The 19390-nt window shown below is 39.5% G+C and overlaps 1 protein-coding gene across 1 annotated transcript in view; it reads left to right on the plus strand.

Moving 5' to 3' along the window:
* The window catches only part of LOC126366695 (basic proline-rich protein), a 40842-nt gene extending 32298 nt beyond the window's left edge, over positions 1–8544 (plus strand). The window contains exon 2 of the mRNA XM_050009888.1: positions 5917–8544. Within this exon, the coding sequence (XP_049865845.1) occupies positions 5917–8244 (2328 nt within the window). The 3' untranslated portion in view covers positions 8245–8544. The remainder of the gene's footprint in view (positions 1–5916) is intronic.
* The last annotated feature ends 10846 nt before the right edge of the window (positions 8545–19390 follow it).

Consider the following 19390-nt stretch of genomic DNA (forward strand, 5'->3'; position numbering starts at 1 on the left):
ATTATCATAAGCAGCATCCCCAATTACTAACAGGTAAGATTGCGGTCAAACGCGAATCTACTTTAAAAATAAAAAAACATAAATTTAATGCAAAAACAATGGTGCTAATTTCTGCAGACGCCATTTAATTTTATTTTAAGTTATACATGTCAATTTCTTATACGTTGAAAAAGAAAGGGACGGGTAATCAACAGGCATAAAATTTATGGAATACACGTCAATTTTAAGCAGAAATCTAAAACAACCGTCTAAAAATTTTACAGAGTTAAGTAGACAGCACGTCAAACGGATTACATACCAGCGAGATGCCTATTTTATTCGCCCGGGTTCGGGATTCGTTTTAAAATTAACTTGTTGACAATCATCCGTCACTTTCTTTTTCGACGGATAAGAAATTGACAGGTATAACTTAAAATAAAATTAGGCGGTGTCTGCAAGAATCAGGGCCAATATGTAAGCAAATATCACACCCGTGATATATAATATGTATAATAGGGTGATCAGAGCCATCGCATAGATAGTAGCAGGTAGGTAGAAGCGCTAAGAAAAAACGTGTCTTACCTATAAATTATAATTTCTCATTACTATTCGAATAGCAATAAAACTACTTCAATAGGTAATAATTAAGTAGAAGCCCAAGTTATTGCGGATAATATTTACACTAATAAAGAGCCGCGGCAGCCCAGTTGGTAGAACGCTTGACTCTCAATTTGAGGTCGCAGTTTCGAATCCCAGCATAGGCGTGAACCAACGAATTTCGAATTTGTTTTCGAATTCATGTTTGGATCATAAATGATTATTACGTGCTCAGTGGTGAAGGAAAACATCGTGAGAAAATGTATTTCGGAGGTAAATTTGATATGTAGATACTTTGAGACAAAGCGAAGAACATAGGATAGTTTTTGTCCCAGTAATCACCCCCTAAGGGGCCGAAAAGAGAATAGATAAAATTCATACCGCGCACTAATATCCGAATTCCACGTAGTTACTCTAATTATACAGGGTATTACTGACACCGTAACGAATACTGAGGGGGATGACTCAGACCATATTCTGAGTTAATATCAAGTGGATTTTTCCGTCGCAAAATTCATGTTTCTTTTTAGTTTTTGTTTTTTAATTATTTTCAATTCTATGGTTTTGTAATAGAAAATTTCACTTGGCATTAACTCAGAATACTGAGCTGAATCATCCCTCTCAGTATTCGTTACGATGTCACTAACACCCTGTATATTTTTTTAATCCAAACTAACCTCTCTCAATACTTAAACAACTAATGCATTGCAAGACAAAAAAAATACGATTCACGGAATCGATCTAAGAGAAACTCCCGAGATACAATCTGGTTAATTAAACAGGAATGCTCAAGAATACGTGTAGCTATGTCATTTGCATGTAGGACAATGCGTTTGCGCACATTGTATCATCGGCGCGATTGTAACTAGCTGCGCAAACTACGCATACTAACTCTATAATGCTTTGTTTCAGTTTGTGGGCATTGCACTTTTTGTGTTTAGTGTCGTTTTTTTTTTTCTCTAGAAAATAATTTTGTATTATTTCACTTAAGTACACAATACTACAACGATAAAAAAAATATATATCCCGGAAATTAGACAAATACATCAAAACGTAAACATAGTCTCACGACTTTATCCCGGAAAGGGTAGGCAGAGGTGAACAGTAGACTCAAACAATTATTTATCTTCAAATTAACTGATTCTTAACTTAATTAAACAGTTACGAAAACTTGTTAAAACTTTATAATAGCCCTATGACCGAAAAGGAACATCTATGAAACCTTGCATAATTATTTTTTTGAAAATTCAAGAAATTTTTGTGGTTTTTTTTTAATTATTTCCAGTTCTATACTTTTGCGACGGAAAATTCCACTTGATATTAACTCAGAATTATGGTCTGAATCATCCTCCTCAGTATTCGTTACGATGTCACTAACACCCTGTATAATATTAACATAGCAGAGGAGTATAGTACAGTCGTGGGCAATATCGTGTACCCATTTAAGAACCCTGTCGCACTATCATATTTGACATTTAATGAGACTTACGGTTTAATCTGTCAAAAAAATTAAAGTGACATGGTATCAAAGTGTATACATATTAGTACCTGTGACCGTACCTATACACACGTACTCCTATGTTTAAGTCACATGTAATAGAGGATGAGCTTCTTCTCTATGATCCGAGCTTGAATTCAAACCGAACTAAGCATGAAGTCTTTATTAATCAGTCCCCCTTAACAAAATCCTTATTCGTCTCTCAGAAATAAATATACTTATAGAAATCCTTCAACATTATTTCATACACAATAACGTGCAACATAACGCCACCACATACAAGATTTTATACCTTCTTAATGACAATTCACACGAGTTGACTATAGTTATTTTCGTAAGCAGTTGTACCATTAACCCGAATGGCAACACTGAAGGACGAAAAGTAATCAATCAAAATACATAGATGACTTAAATTAAGCTATTGTGTTCGACAACATTTCGTCAACGCTTAGCGACGAGATACTAAATTGCTGTGACCAGGTTTTATAAAGTTTTGATAGAACTGATTACTCTAGCCGCAGGCTACCGATTAGCTCGCGACAACAAACACTTCAGTCCTCGCGGCGGCATGGCCAATATATCGAGGGCTTCGACCAATAGTCGTACGACGTCTATCTACGTAGATAGCATTCGCTGATTAATGTTAAAACCCTCGATATAATTTACGAAACACGCGTGTTAGCCGTGCAGATCCCGCTGGACCCTGCAGCATAGCATAAGGAACATTAGTACGTATAGTACGGGATAAATAAATAAACTCTCCACACCCCATCAGCGTCTGAGCTAGGAAGCACGGTGATTCAAGCCTGAAAGTCCTTCTACCAAGGAAGACTCCTTCTCATCAACTAAGTATCAAATTAAGTTTAAGGTTGTATGGTTCGTGACATCTTACATCTACATCAACGGAGAACGTACCTTTTTTTTTTTGACGTGACTTATTGTAGATTTGCCGCAGATGGCATTAACTACTTGGCCGGAAGGGAACGTACCATACGTACCTAAGTATATCTAATTATAAAAATCTCATCCCCTTATAGAATAATTTCCTTTTAAATTCAAATATTTAATTTGATTCAACAAGTTGAACCAAGCAACGGACGACATTCCAAATAAGTGGACCTGAGTACCTTGGGCTTCTTTAAAACATTTCGTGATGACGAAGCCAAAAATAAATTCCAACGATTTATGATAATTTACACGAGTATTGTCAATGTTAAAACAAGGTCGACATTTGAAAGAAGATGTACTTATTAAGAAAATTAAAGCTCCTTCACGAATAATACCCTCGTCAAACGCCTGACGGTTTTATTAGAGCAATTCATTTCAACGTAAGAAACGTATAATAGATCGGAAGATAGTTGTAGGCACTTTCGTATTTTTTTGTTTAGTTAAGCTAGTGTCATTGTCAAACCTTGTTTGCGAATACGGTAAAGGTGTCGAAATCTATGTTTACAAAGTACCTATAACTATGACGTTAAATATTTACCAACGGAGTGGTCGTGACAAATCTATTTAAGTATCTGGGTCATGAGATCTTTAACCTTTTAAGCTTTTAAAGTGCAATTTTAAAATATTCTTGTACCTACTTTTCCGGAACTGTTTATAGGTCAAACAGTTCTTAGATAAAATAACATCAACACGACCTCATAAATCCATGACTTGATTCTTAGAAAATTAATCATTGTTAAAAAAAACTTGGGAAGGTGAACTTATAATAATTTATCATATTGCTTAACTTTACTTTTTGAAATAATTATCACATCAAATTACCTAGTCCAATGTCGAACTGAAACTCTGTTCTACTAAATGCATACCTACAGATACCTTTGTCCGAAACTATAATAATACATACATAAACTCACGCCTATTTCTCACCGGGGTAAGCAGAGACTATAGAGTTCCATTTGCTTCGACCCTGACATACTTCTCTTGCTTCCTCCACATTCATCAATCGTTTCATACACGCACGCCGGTTCAGAGTAGATTTTACTGAAACTTTTCTAAGGATATCTCCAATTTGGTCAATGTACGTCCTTCTAGACCTTCCTCTGACAGCCCTACCACCAACTTTCGCTTTATAATATATACTGAATAGTACTACTAAAACAAAATAAGGCCGCCAGATTGTACTGTATCTATCATCCATTTGTGTAAATTTGTTTTGTATGTTGTGTGCAATAAAGTAGATTTGATTTGATTAAAACAATAAAAAAAATATTACGACGGTGTTATGTCCCCGTTTTCCTGTTGTTCCTCAGTGACCCATTACCGGGTCCACAACACCATAACACAACATAGTATCACTTCGGTCTACCAAATGTAGACAGATGTGTAAAGTATAATATTGACCCACCACCCACGGGTAATTTTATTTTCCCCTGGTCCTATGACACTTGACCCTATGCCCCGTTGACACGTCAAAAATCAAATCCTAAAACGCAAATTGACACCTCACACTCACACCATTGCCACACAACATACCAACCTTAATGACTAATATAATATTGCTCAAAATTACCTCTACACCTAGAAGTAACCTCTAAGTTAACGCGAAATACTTTATCCAAACACTATTATATTGCTAAATGATGCATATCCTTGACATAATAGTTCACAGAATTTCAATTATGTCTCACACTGATTAGCTTAGTAAACGTTGAAAGCTTTTAAAACGCGTCTTAATATTAATAATGAATCATTTGAGGTGTTTGCGAGACATTATGAATGGTAACATTGACAATTTCAATGGCATGAACCGTTAAAGACCTTTGTCTATTAGCTTAAGGCGTTTAATCTCCAATATTGTTCACAACATTATCTTCTTCTTTATGTCTATCATGACTAGCGCTATTCCGTTTTCACATGGTAAGCTTACTTGACCTGAAGATTTGATAAGTCCGGGTTCTGTATAGAAACGACTGCCTGGCTAACCTTCCAGTTAGTGGAGTCAATGAAGGATTTCACTTCTATCTGCCCTGGCCAGTTGACACGTCCGATTTTGAGGATTTTTCTTTAGTAGGGGTTAGGGGTTTTTAACGTATCTGTACAGAATCAGAAAAGTACGTAAAAATGAACAATCACTTTTTTTTATTTGATCGCAATTTTTATATCATTTAAAATAAGATGTTTCCGATTTTAAATGATAGGCATAAAAAATACCCCTACAAAAGAAAACAATATCAAAATCGGACCTGTCCCTGGCAAATTAGAAGTTAGTCAGGTAGCTCCGGCTTTGTTGACTCCACTAAATACGCGAAGGGAAAACCAGCCCAATACAGGTTATGTCACAACCTTCAAAAGCATGTATTGGGAATGCGGATTTCCTCACGATTCCTTAACCGTTAAGCATGTGACACGTCTCTCGTGTTCGTCTGTATGTCTATACACATACCAAACTATTTCGCATGACAATGAAATTTAAAGAAATATTTACATCAAATACATATATCATCATATTCATCTTTGGACTTCGTATCAACAGTGGCTGCAAGTTGTCTTTGATTACTTGTGGCTCTGCCCACCCCATTAGGGATTACGGGCGTGAGTTTATGTATGTATGTATGTATGTAAATACATATATCAAAACACAACCTCACTGACTCCGATGACAAGGTGAGCTAAACTAACCCCCACGATAGAGGTCACAGATTCGATTTCTTTTTTTTTCGGTTCCCATTCTAAATTGTTCAACAATTTTGGAACCATACTTTTGTAAAAGGGACTCGAGTATTTTGATATTTGAGCTGAACTACCAAATTACATATTGACATAGTTCTGTAATGATTAAATAGGTAAAATCTCTTTCGAACCACATACTAATTAAGAATCCTCTCTATTTCCAGAGGCTGTCTCTGCACATAGCCGTGGTGCTGCTGGCGGTCTACCAGACCTGCCATGCCGAGCGCTCCACTCGGGACATCTCCAGTTACCCGAGCCAAAACTACGCCATATTGGGGTCCCCAATCAATGCGCCACTTAACGAAGATGGGTACTTCTACCCTAAGCCGAAGATACCTTTCCCTCCTCCGCCGCCACCTCAACCGCCAGTAATAAGGGTACCCCCACCTCCACCGCCGCCGCCGCAGCCGCCGGTCATAAGGGTCCCCCCACCACCTCCACCACCGCAACCACCGGTCATAAGGGTACCACCTCCACCAAGGCCGCCCCCACCGCCAACGCTGCCTCCGAGGACGGAAGGTTACGTGTATAACACGCCACGTATACCATTCCCTCCGCCGACGAGACCGCCGCCGCCACCGCCACCACCGACTAGACCACCCCCACCCCCTCCAACTAGGCCTCCTCCCCCTCCAACTAGACCTCCTCCCCCACCTACCCTGCCGCCCCCAAGAACAACTGGTTACGTGTACGAGACCCCACGTATCCCGTTCCCTCCGCCGACAAGGCCGCCGCCACCGCCGCCGCCTCCCACTAGACCTCCTCCACCACCAACTAGGCCTCCCCCACCTCCTCCACCACCACCTACCCAGGGATACAGCTACTCTACACCTAGGATACCTTTCCCTCCTCCGACTAGACCGCCCCCACCGCCTCCTCCACCAACAAGGCCACCTACCACATACCTTCCGCCCCCTACGACCAGGAGGCCTCCTCCCCCTCCCCCTCCACCGCCAACCAGGCCACCAACCCTAAGAACTACCGGATATGAATATCCGACACCGAGGGTCCCATTCACTCTTCCACCTCCGACGCGTCCCCCACCCCCTCCACCCCCGCCTACTACTAGACGTCCACCCCCACCTCCACCCCCGCCACCTACAAGACCTCCTACACGGCCGCCACCTCCCCCAACCCCCCCAACGTTCAGGACAACTGGGTATTCGTACCCAACACCTAGAGTGCCATTCACTCTTCCACCCCCAACCACTACAAGACGTCCCCCACCCCCACCTCCACCACCAACATACTTGCCTCCTTTAACTACGAGAAGACCACCACCGCCACCCCCACCCCCGACAACGAGGAGACCACCACCTCCTCCTCCTCCACCCCCGACCAGACCACCAACCTTCAAAACCCCGGCCACATATTTGCCCCCTCCCCCGCCAACTAGGCCACCACCCCCACCGACAACTAGACGCCCACCGCCTCCTCCGCCTCCACCGCCAACCAGACCCCCAACAGTAAGGACTCCAGCTACTTATCTCCCCCCTCCTCCCCCAACTAGGCCCCCACCACCACCGACTACCAGAAGGCCACCACCACCGCCTCCTCCACCCCCAACTAGGCCCCCAACAGTAAGAACACCAGCTACTTACTTACCACCTCCACCGCCAACTCGTCCTCCTCCACCACCAACTACGAGACGTCCACCACCGCCTCCTCCACCACCACCAACCAGGCCACCAACTTTTAAGACTCCTGCCACGTACCTGCCCCCTCCTCCCCCGACTAGGCCACCACCGCCACCGCCCACTAGACGGCCACCGCCTCCCCCTCCACCACCACCAACCAGGCCACCAACAATAAGGACTCCCGCTACTTATCTTCCACCTCCTCCACCAACTAGGCCCCCACCACCACCCACTACGAGACGTCCCCCGCCTCCTCCTCCTCCGCCACCGACTAGACCCGCCACCTACCTGCCACCACCACCACCAACGACGAGGAGACCCCCTCCCCCACCTCCACCACCACCAACTAGACCACCAACTTTCAAGACTCCGGCCACTTACCTGCCACCCCCACCCCCCACTAGGCCTCCACCGCCGCCACCACCACCCCCAACTCGTCCGCCACCCCCGCCAACCACACGTCCACCCCCGACCTACCTTCCTCCACCCACAACAAGGAGACCACCACCTCCTCCTCCACCGCCACCAACGCGTCCCCCGACCCGTCCCCCTCCCCCACCTCCAACAGGATACTCTTACCCTGTACCTAAGATTCCATTCCCTCCCCCGACACAACCCCCAGTATATATCCCGCCGACGACGAGACGCACTCCTCCACCTCCCCCAGTCACCCGGCCCCCTCCCCCGGTGACATACGTCTACACGACTCCCTCCAGACCTTTCCCCCCGATCCCATCGTATGTCCCGCCGACTACCCGTCCCCCAGTATACATCCCCCCTCCCACCACGCGGCCCCCCTTCGTCCCCGACCAGGGATACTACTACGACCGCCCGAGCGTACCCTTCGTCTTCTAGCGTAATAAAGTACAATTTTCTTACTAAGTTGCCATAATTGTGATACCAAAATGTACTTGTGAAAGTACAAGAGTCGCAAGCGTTTTGTTTGTTATTAAGTTTGTTTTTTTTTAACGATACGAATTTTTACGTAGGCAATGTATGAAGTTACCACGAATCTAGTGAAAAATATATGTATTTTTATTTAGTCATAAATAATAATTGTAATACTCATACAATCGAAATGTGAAAACAACACTGCCTTTAACTAATTTTATGTTTTAAGATTGTAAAAACATTTTAAATAAAAAATTAAAAATATGACCTGCTTTTTCCTTCGAAACCCTCATCTAATCAGAGCGTTATTATATTATTGACTTCTAAGAAATTATAATCAGAATTATAAGAAAGATAATTGTATTTATAATAAGAAATACTCAGCATCAAGCCATTGATATAAGTAAGTAGTCGTTCCATGAGTCATGTCAGGGGCTTTTGGTGGCTCAATAATAACCCAGACACCAGGTTTGATGGGCGTCACCTCACAACCCACACGTTAGAAGAAAATCATCAAGCCTCATATATATTATTATTTTCCAGGTGACTTATACAGTGTCTAAGAGGCACTTTAAACTTGTATAAAGTATAAACTGCATTTGGCGTCAACCACAAAAGTTGGGAGAAGCTAGCCGAGGGTCGAAACAATCTTCTTATCGTGTCGATAACAAACTAAATAGTATCGGCCCAAAACTTGGCAACAAGTATGGCGCTATCTGCAGCGCTCATCAGATCCTCCTGCGTGCAGGTATTCGGGCACGCAGGACACGATGTAAGATGTTCCAATTGGCGCTAGGGAATGCAATCCTATTCTCACGAGATCCCGATCTCGCGAAATCGTCTAATTTTCGGGATCAATCCCGAAGCATAATATAACAAGATCTCATTCGAGATTGACAGGATTGGGAATCTCCTTGAGTAATACTTTTTGTTTTGATTATTCTGATTTCCAAACAAACCTTATTATTTAGTTAGTAACATTGAAGAATAAAGGTATTTGTTTTCTTTCAAGAATATTTTGTTTTAATTAACCTCACTATCATGAAAAACAGTTTTCATTGTTTTCACCCACCCTAACTTTACATTTCTTATGAACTACACGAAAATTTCGGGATATCGAATTTGCGATCTTGAGTCAGGATTATATTCCCTAGTTTTCGCGAAAAAATACTACTATGTCAGTAATACAAAGAGGTAAATTAAATTCGCTTCAAGCCCGTATGTGTCCCTTATTTATGTAGAATGATTGATTTCCAGCAAAAAAATGGCCTCAATATAGATTGCATATCTCTTCACGTTGTACTATACTCAGCGTCAGACTCAAACAAGCCATGTTACGCTCTATGGCAAGAAGATTTAACGCATGGTGTGTCCAGCTTTCATCAGATACGCCGTCACCCTAACTCTAAACAATTGTATTTTTACCACATGTTACCATAGTACTTACTATTATATTCAAATTACGACGAGCAATTAACAAATACAAATATACTTTATTGCACACAACATACAAAACAAGTTACAATACACATAAACTGATATCCAAGATCTTTACTAAGGCGGGCATGTGTTATATTTTGACAACTAAGTACTTACATACTAAGTACAAATAAAATAACATAAGTACTATGTATAACTCATTAAAGCGCAACATAAAATTATATTATAATGGTTGCTTTTAGAAAGGGAAAGGTTGTTTAATTATGTTGTTTTTTTGTATAACTGTAGTCCATAAATCGTCAAGGCACATTATTTACTACTTTTGCTGATTTTTATTATAGTACAGCAGCAATACTTATAGAATAGAAAAGTTTATTTGCCTTAGTAGTTGAAATATTCCAAAACATTACCAAAGAACCCGTTATTATGTGCTTTAATTACCAAAGAACTTATTTTTATCATGTATTTTATTTCTTCGTTATTTACTTGCCATGTATACGAGTATAGTAGATAATAATATGTATGTACAACAATATTTTTTTATTTCAGTACCTAATCTCGTTGTTTTTAGTATAGCAATAAAAATACTTAAATATAATGATTCATAATATCAGTCAGTCAGTCTTTAAGCGCGTGCGATTTGAGTCGTTGAAAGTTAGAGATTCGCTTAGAAAATTGGTAATTGACTGAAAATTTACTGATAATCTAACCTACAAGAAGCTAAGAAACCAGAAGATATAATATATTATATTGTAGTGTAGGTTTTTAATTTGACTATGTTATATATTTTATTAACATTGTATTTAGTAATAATTAAAAGTGATTTACAAAAATAAATTTGAAACTTATTCCTTAAGTTATAAGTAGATATATTATATAGCCCTATTTAACTTTAATCTAAACTGCTATAAAATTAACATTAAGTATGTGTTCTAGCGACCAAATATTCGATATACACAGATGACCATAATCCATCGGATCATACTCTACCACGATGAAAGTAAAACCAGGCTATAAAGGAAATAATCGTTTACATTTACCACAGACTTTAAAATCCTCTTAATTTAATATTTTGCGGTGACAGAGAAAGTAGCGTGACGCGTAAAGTTCAAATGTAGAAATTGTTTCCTTGCTTATTAAATTTCCCGAGGAAGAAAACTATACAATAAGTATTTTACCCAAACACGGCGGTGAAGGAAATATCGTTTCCACATTCCAGAGTAATGCGTTTCGGAGGTATGTGACCTGGCCTGTAATGGGCTGGTTTTCTCATCGCGGATTGAAAGGTCAGACAGGCAGTCGCTTCTATATAAAACCGGACTTGTCAAATCTACAGGTTAGGTTACCTTACGACAAAGATTGTTTGTACGTTGTTTTAAGTGTACGCGGTTATTATCATAATTAAAACACGTAATAATGGGTTCTTACCGCGTTTAAATCAGGGATATGAGGCTCCCGATATTTCTACACTGTTGCAAGTGCCATGATCACGGGATGACTAATGAGATTGGAGTGGAGTAGGTAGATCCATAATTTTCTACGGTTTTTTATTTCATATCCGTGCTTTAAACGCGGTAAGAACCCGTTATTATCCGTTTTAATTAAAGATTGTTTGAACAATAATGTGTAGTATAAGTAATAATTCTTCTCAAATAGTATTCCATCACTTACACGCAATGAAGGAACTTAATAACTATTTATGATCCAAACATGAATCCGTAAACTAATTCGAAAACCATTGGTTTAGGCACCTGCTGGAATTGGAACCTACGACCTTACAGTGTTAAGCGTTCCAATGGGACTACTACCACTCTGTTACTTCTCGGGACTTCCAGGTCGTACGGAAAAAAACTATTTTTTATCGTCCACGCAAAATACAACCGAAATTTTAAAATCGTAAGACCGAGTGTCCTTTTAATGTCCAAATTCCATTGTTTAACCCTTTCACGGGCAGAGACCATGGGTCATTGATGGTTCATAATAGATAGTATGACACCTTGGAATCGGAACGTCATTAGACGTTCTGTCCTTGAAAGTCTTAACTATTGTGTCTGAAAATCTCGGCCATAGGAAGTTAAAGTTTATTTCCTCCACAAAAACTTTACTTTTGAACTGACAGCTGTTACGTTCCTGGACCATAAACTCATCAAGTATTTTCTCCGACAGTAAATCAGTGAGTGTAGTCATTATCGACATTATGAACGCTTTCATACTGCAGGAAGGTGGCGTGTTCACAAGTAATATATCTCATATACACGTCATTATACGTTGTCACACGTTACGGTTGAACGGACGATATATTGAAGACTTAACGAGATTTAAAAAAATACACAATTGAAAATAGTGTTGTTGAACGAGTCGAGTATCGATAGACTATTGACAGTCAAGCCATAAACTAGAAAAACAACAAACATAAATAAGCTCACGACTACGTCCCAGTTAGGGTAGTCAGACGTATTTTAATGTTGTAAATTTATATGTGTGTCGTAGATCAAAAATATTTCTACATTATTAAATTCAAATTCAAAAATATCTTTATATTCAGTAAGTAACATAGTTACACTTTGATTCGTCATTTTTTACATAACAAACGTCGCATCCGCCTAAAACTACTGCAGCTATATAGCCGGGGAAAAGCTGCAAGAAAAACCTCGGCACAGAGCCTTAGACATTCTTTAAAGATAACATAAAATACTGTTATACTATGTATTTAGTAATTTGGCTGCCTAATATTAGTCATATATGTGTCAATGTTCATCCATCCATCAGCGTAGCGGCGACATACAGACAGATTTAATTTTGCATTTATAATATTAGAAATGCAAACCTAAAAATATATTTAAAAAGAAGAAAGGTTTGCCAACATTTAGTAGCTATGTCATTATAGACGGCGATACGGCTCATCACTTCACGTTGATTTAACAGAAAGCAAAATGCACCTTTGACTACCCCAATAGAGAATATAGCCGTGAGCTTATATTTATGTACGTATAATAATAGTAGGTATGGATTGTAAACTCAATTATCGATACTTAAATCGTCGATATTACGGCCACTGAAAATACGATGTGTTACAAATTTATGAATACACGTATAATCGCGTGAAAATTTTAATCGATTTTTGGCAATAGAATTAGCAAGCTATTTAGTCGATCGGAAGTACTTTTACTTACTGATTTGATAGATAGTTTATTACAATACAATATTAGCTATTGCCCGCGGTTTCGCTCCCTTTAAATTCAGGTTAACCTGGTTTCCCTTTCCTCAGGTATATACCAATTTTTAGCTTCCTACCTTGAAAAAGTCCCGTAATACAATATCACCCCCACCCTCTTTGAATGGATTGGGGGCAGATTTCCAAAAAAAATATGCACGATGTCTTTGTTAGTCACAAGAAGTCTGCATACCAATTTTTAGCTTTCTACCTTGAAAATTGCGGGATGCTCCATATAAACTTCCCCTCCCATTTTCACCCTCCATTTTAGGGAAGTGGGGCGTTAAAAAAAGACACAAAATAGCCTTTGTCACTCTCCATCACTTCAACTATCTCCACTTAAAAAATGACGTCAATTCGTTGCTCCGTTTTGCCGTGAAAGACGAACAAACAAACAGACACACACACTTTCGCATTTATAGTATAACTAGCGACCCGCCCCGGTTCCCTCGGGTGCAATGCGTTACCGAACTACTCGTTACCGAACCGGCATGCTTGTATGAAACGATTGATGAATGTCAAGGAAGCAAGAGAAGTGTGTCAGGATCGAAGCAAATGGAATTCCATAGTCTCTACTTACCCCGGTGGGAAATAGGCGTGAGTCTATGTATGCACGTACAGTCATGAGCAATATAATGTACCCACTTTAGGACTCTGTCGCACTAACACATTTGACATTTAGTGACACTTACAGTTCAATTTGTCAAAAAAGTTAATGTGACATGGTACCAAAGTAATAATATTATGAAAGCTGAATGTAATATCAAAGTTTAACATAATGAATGCTCGTGACCGTACCTATGTTGTTTTTAATTCTTGGCCAGTCCAGCTAAAAAATATTATAATTTGATATTAAATAAACCTCACTTTCGTCCTTATCGTTTCAGTGTGAAAACGTCTACCTTTTTCTTTATATACGTGAGCGATAATGCATGTTTAATTAAGTTTTTTACCCCACTGCGGCGAAACAAAAAGAAGGGCTATGTGTTTCACCGTTATATATGTATTGAATGTTTAATTGAAACAAAGAATGTTATTAAATTTCTTTGTGTTGACCAAAATGTAAAAAAGTAGTTCTACCTTACATTATAAAACATAATAATATTTTTTTTTACTATTGTTATAACTTTTTGACGTGACTTATTGTAGTTATTGTAGATTTGCCGCAGAAGACATTAAGTACTTGGCCAAAAAAATATTAAAAAATTATTTTTAAATCTGTATTTATTTTGTAATTAACATTTTATAATTTAATTTTGACATGAAACTACGCTAAGTACCTATTTGGATTTATAATTTTTTGACGGCGAAGATGTGCTTCTTTTCCCCGGCTATACAGGTTGTGAGAAGCTGCAGTAGTTTTAGGCGGATGAGACGTTCGTTATTTTAAAAATTTAAAGTGTAACTATGTTACCTACTGAATACAGATATTTTTGAATTTGAATTTTGCTGCCGCCATAGGATTTTGTCGGGGTACCGAACAGAGCATAGTACCAACCACAGAGTTGACCGACTGGCCATAGAATGAGTACTGAGCAGAGTATAGTAGCAGTACATAGACGTGGTAGCCCAGTTGAAATAACGCTTGCCTCTCACTTTGAGGTCGCAGGTTCGAATCCAGCACAAGCCTAAACCAATGATAGTCGAATTCATTTTTGTATCAAAAATCACGTGCTCAACGGTGAAGGAAAACATCGTGAGGAAACCCACATTATCGAAAAATGCATTTTCAGAGGCACGTGACCTAATCTGTATTGGGCTGGTTTTCCCTTCGCGGGTTGGAAGGTCAGGCAGGCAGTTACTTCTGTAACAAACCGGACCTGTCAAATCTTCAGGTTCGTTAAGCGGACCCTGTGAAAAACGGGATAATGCTAGGGAGATGTGTGAACAGAGCATATTACCCCTCTAGCCAGTTGGTGTTGTGAATAGGGATCGACGATCCTATAACTTTGATAAACTAGTTATACGTAAATACCTAGGACAGCCTCCGTGGTCTGACAGCCTCCGTGGTCTAGTGGTTAGAGCGTTAGGCTCACGATCTGGAGGTCCGGGTTCGATTCCCGATGAGGACATTGTCGAAATCACTTTGTGAGACTGTCCTTTGTTTGGTAAGGACTTTTCAGGCTTGAATCACCTAATTGTCCGAAAAAGTAAGATGATTCCGTGCTTCGGAGGGCACGTTAAGCCGTTGGTGCCGGCTACTAGCTGTAAAAACACCTCCACCAACCCGCAGTGGAGCAGCATGGTGGAGTATGCTCCATACCCCCTCCGGTTGATTGAGGGGAGGCCTGTGCCCAGCAGTGGGACGTATATAGGCAGTTTATGTATGTATGTAAATACCTAGGCTGCACCAAATTGAAACTTTTTGGGCAGCTGGAAAAACTCGTTGCAAAAACAACCAAATGGTTTAAACAATGAACACAGACACACAGAGCCCGCAAATAGAACAAAATTACAGCTATTCAGACACCGAATAAATATTTTAAACTTAACCAATTAATGCAAAAATTGTGTACTTACTTGTCTGAATTTAATCTACGTATAAAAGTATTAATGATATAAAAGAAAGTTCCCATAGCGCACACAGCGACGGTTGAAACTGAACTATCAATCTACATCTGACGCGTTAATTAAATTCTGTTAGTCAGCTTATCTGTACGTTACATCACTGGCAAAAACTATAGTAGAATTTATATAAAGCTAGTATACACTTACCTTTTAGTACGTCCTACCAACTGACATTAAATTGTCATAAAACCTATTGAATTTTGAAATACCTAATTCCAGAGGGCAAACTCCGGTTTATTCCCGATGCAGTTAACAAATGTGCACGTCCCTAATGTCGATTCCGAGAGTAGTAATGTACAGTCATGAGCACTATAATGTACTCACTTTAGGACTCTGTCGCACTAACATATTTAACATTTAGTGAGACTTACAGTTAAATTTTTCCAAAAAGTTAATGTGACAAGGTACCAAAGTGTATACATATTAATGCTCGTGACCGTACCAGACTGCTCTGTAATTAAGTACATGCATAGGACGACTTTGCTCGTCATACGTTTCTGGTCGACTGGGCACCGGACTGGCTCCAGAAAAGATCAAAGACCGTTCACGTCATGGGCCGGGGGGTATTCAAATCAAATTTTATTTGCGAGAACACATAAAAAATCGAAAAAAAAATAGGGTAACAATTACCATGTCATTTTATGAAGATCTTTACTGTAAGATACTCGTTGTTAACTCTGTTGGTGACCTTTAATAAACAAATAAGTAAAAGATTTTTAAACTACCTGCATGCACGACAACTGCGCGCGTGTTATATCGAGGGTTTCGACCCGAATACTATCTACATAGATAGACGTCGTACAGCTATTGGTCGAGCCTTCGGTTCAATACGCGCCGCGCGGTGCGCTGTTACCATGTCGCAAGGGCTGACGATACTAGGGAGTCGATGAAATTTTAATATAATTAAAAACAGACTCATAAACTGGCTTATTTTCTATGCATTTTATGATGTCAAGGAAATTTAGTTATACTGTAAATAATGTTGAATTGTATTATAATTGTACAGTCATGAGTAATATCATATATCCACTATAGAACCTTGTCGCACTATCATATTTGGCATTTAATGACACTTACGGTTTAATTTGTCAAAAAAGTTTATGTGACGTGGTATCAAAGTGTATACATATTAGTCATGACCGTACAGGGTAACAACTTATCCTTATGACGTGTGCTTCTAACATTCGTCATTCAGAGGATATCGTAGAAGTAGACTGAAGAATCGATATATGCAATAATGATGCTGATGTGTGCTAAGCCTAACACGTCACTGACTATAAAAAGTATAAAAGAACTGTATTAGCCAGTCTGTCTATCCGTTATCTAATGAATATATATCGATTTTATTAATTATCATGTGTTGTTTAGGTTACACGAACACATAACAACAATTTCACGTTCATGTTTGTCCGCTTAAATAATGCATTATGCATAAAAAGTAATAATAGTACAAAAATATACATCCTATAAAAAAAACTGTTTGTTTTTCACATACAACACTTATTTATCTATTAGGTATATCTATCACTATCAAGATATATCTTTGGTCAAGATTCTATTTTAACTTAGCGCGCGCCAAGAAGAATAACGAATAGACAGACGCGCATACATTCGTATTGTACCTATATTACTTTTTTAAACCTTAAATTTATTGTGTTACGTGTTAATTTATACCTGTACTGCCTGACGTGAATTTGACACATCTTAAACCCATTATGGGTTTCAATGTCGTAATGTAAGAATTTTATAATATCTTCTGTAATGAATAGATCAATAAAAAAGAAAGAAAGAAGTCCTACGGATATTACTGGAACTAATTGACACGTTTGTATTTCATCCTTACTCTAGCTAATACTCGTAATAGAGGAGCTCGGTGGCGCAGCGGTAAACGCGCTCGGTCTGCGATTGTTGAAGTAAAGCAACTTTCGCAAAGGCCGGACATAGGATGGGTGACCACAAAAAAAAATGTTTTCATCTCGAGCTCCTCCGTGCTTCGGAAGGCACGTTAAGCCGTTGGTCCCGGCTGCATTAGCAGTCGTTAATAACCACCAATCCGCATTGGGCCCGCGTGGTGGTTTAAGGCCCGATCTCCCTATCCATCCATAGGGAAGGCCCGTGCCCCAGCAGTGGGGACGTTAATGGGCTGGTGATGATGATGGGTAGTTTCCTAGGTCATAGGTAAATATGAAATTCCGATTAGGTACTAAATAAAGACAGACCTAAAGGTGACAAAAACGTTTTCTATTTCTCTATTTAACTTGTTTATGATGTTTTATAAAGAAAAGTGTAATAATAAATGCGACATTTCGTCACGTTTTTCTGTGAATTCACAGGTTGCTTTTTCATACAAATCCCATATTAATATGTGTTACGTGTAGTAAAGAGTAACTGTTTTGTCTAGTTGGAAACTACCCTATTCTGTGCATTGAGACATTAGCGCTGTGGTCGCGGGACTTCCTTCGTGCCGCAGACCCTAGTTTTATATATTCTTCTTCTTCTATCGTGTGGTTTGTAAGGTGGATTACCAACCCCATCAACCCTGGTGTCAGGGTTATTATTGAGGCGCCATAGGCCCCTGACATGACTCATGTAACGACTACGTACTTACAACAGTAAGTAGTAACCGGGACCTTCCGAAGCACGGATCATCATAGTTTTGGATAATCAGGTGATCAGCCTGTAATGTCCTAACCAAACTAGGGATCACAAAGTGATTTTTTGTGATTTGTCCCCACCGGGATTCGAACCCGGGACCTCCGGATCGTGAGCACAACGCTCAACCACTGGACAACGGAGGCCGTTGTTTTATATATTTACAACGTATGATTTACTACCGCTTCGGAAGAAACTTTTAGCGGATAAGTTGCGCCGTAAACTCTCCTCAATAACACGGTAATAACTTTTTGGCAACATAACATTGGTACACAAAAACATTGTGTGACAAAATAAGTAAGTAAACTAAAATAATTATGACTAGGAAGTACCTATACCACGAGCGAATGATGTTACTCAAGAGCGAGTAAAAACTACGGAACAGTAATCATAGTAAAAGTGTATTTTCTCATGTTTTACTCTCTGCGGACCACATAGTATGTGGTGTTACTGATTTCTACTCCGGAATGTTACTTATGTAATGCATATTCAGTGTTAAGCCGTGGTAACCCAGTTGAAAGAACGCTTGACTCTCACTGTAAGGTCGCGGGTTCGATTCCAAGGTAAGCTAATAGGGTGGGCAAAGCCATAAGTAATTGAATAAAGAAAAGACAACTAGAACAGTCATTTCTGATGCAAAGCCCTAGGATGGATATGACGAATCATATCATGATGATGATGATGATGAAACAGCTGAACAGCCCATAACATAACATACATTTGAACAAAATCTCGCATTAAACACGCTAGTTTCAAGCCTGTCTAAAAGTTGTGATCTCAATTTTGTGAAAATTAATTGAATGAAATAGTTTTTATTTTTTTAAGAAAATCGCATTCGAATGTGATTTTTACATAAGGCGCTTATGTGGTTTTATCTATAAGGCGACGTTATAGCACAGATCATATGGTGTGGAAGTAAAGACACAGTGATAGAGGCGTTAGAAGCGTTTGAGATGTGGTGTTGGCGGAGGATGGAGAGTATAACCTGGACTGAAATGGTGTCAAATGAAAAAGTGCTGGAAAGAGTAAAAGAAAAAAAAACCATAATAAAGACTATGGAGAACCGGAGAGGAAATATGATTGGCCACCTGATACGACACTATTCGTTTATAGAAAACATCATAGAAGGAAAAGTTAAAGGAATGAGAGTTTCATTAAAGTTTATGAAACAAATAAAAGAGAAGGTGCAGGTCGTGTCGTATCAGGAGGTGAAGGATTTGGTGGGAAAAAGAGAGG

Source organism: Pectinophora gossypiella, chromosome 5 (genome assembly GCF_024362695.1).
Source record: "Pectinophora gossypiella chromosome 5, ilPecGoss1.1, whole genome shotgun sequence".
Lineage (NCBI taxonomy): Eukaryota > Metazoa > Arthropoda > Insecta > Lepidoptera > Gelechiidae > Pectinophora > Pectinophora gossypiella.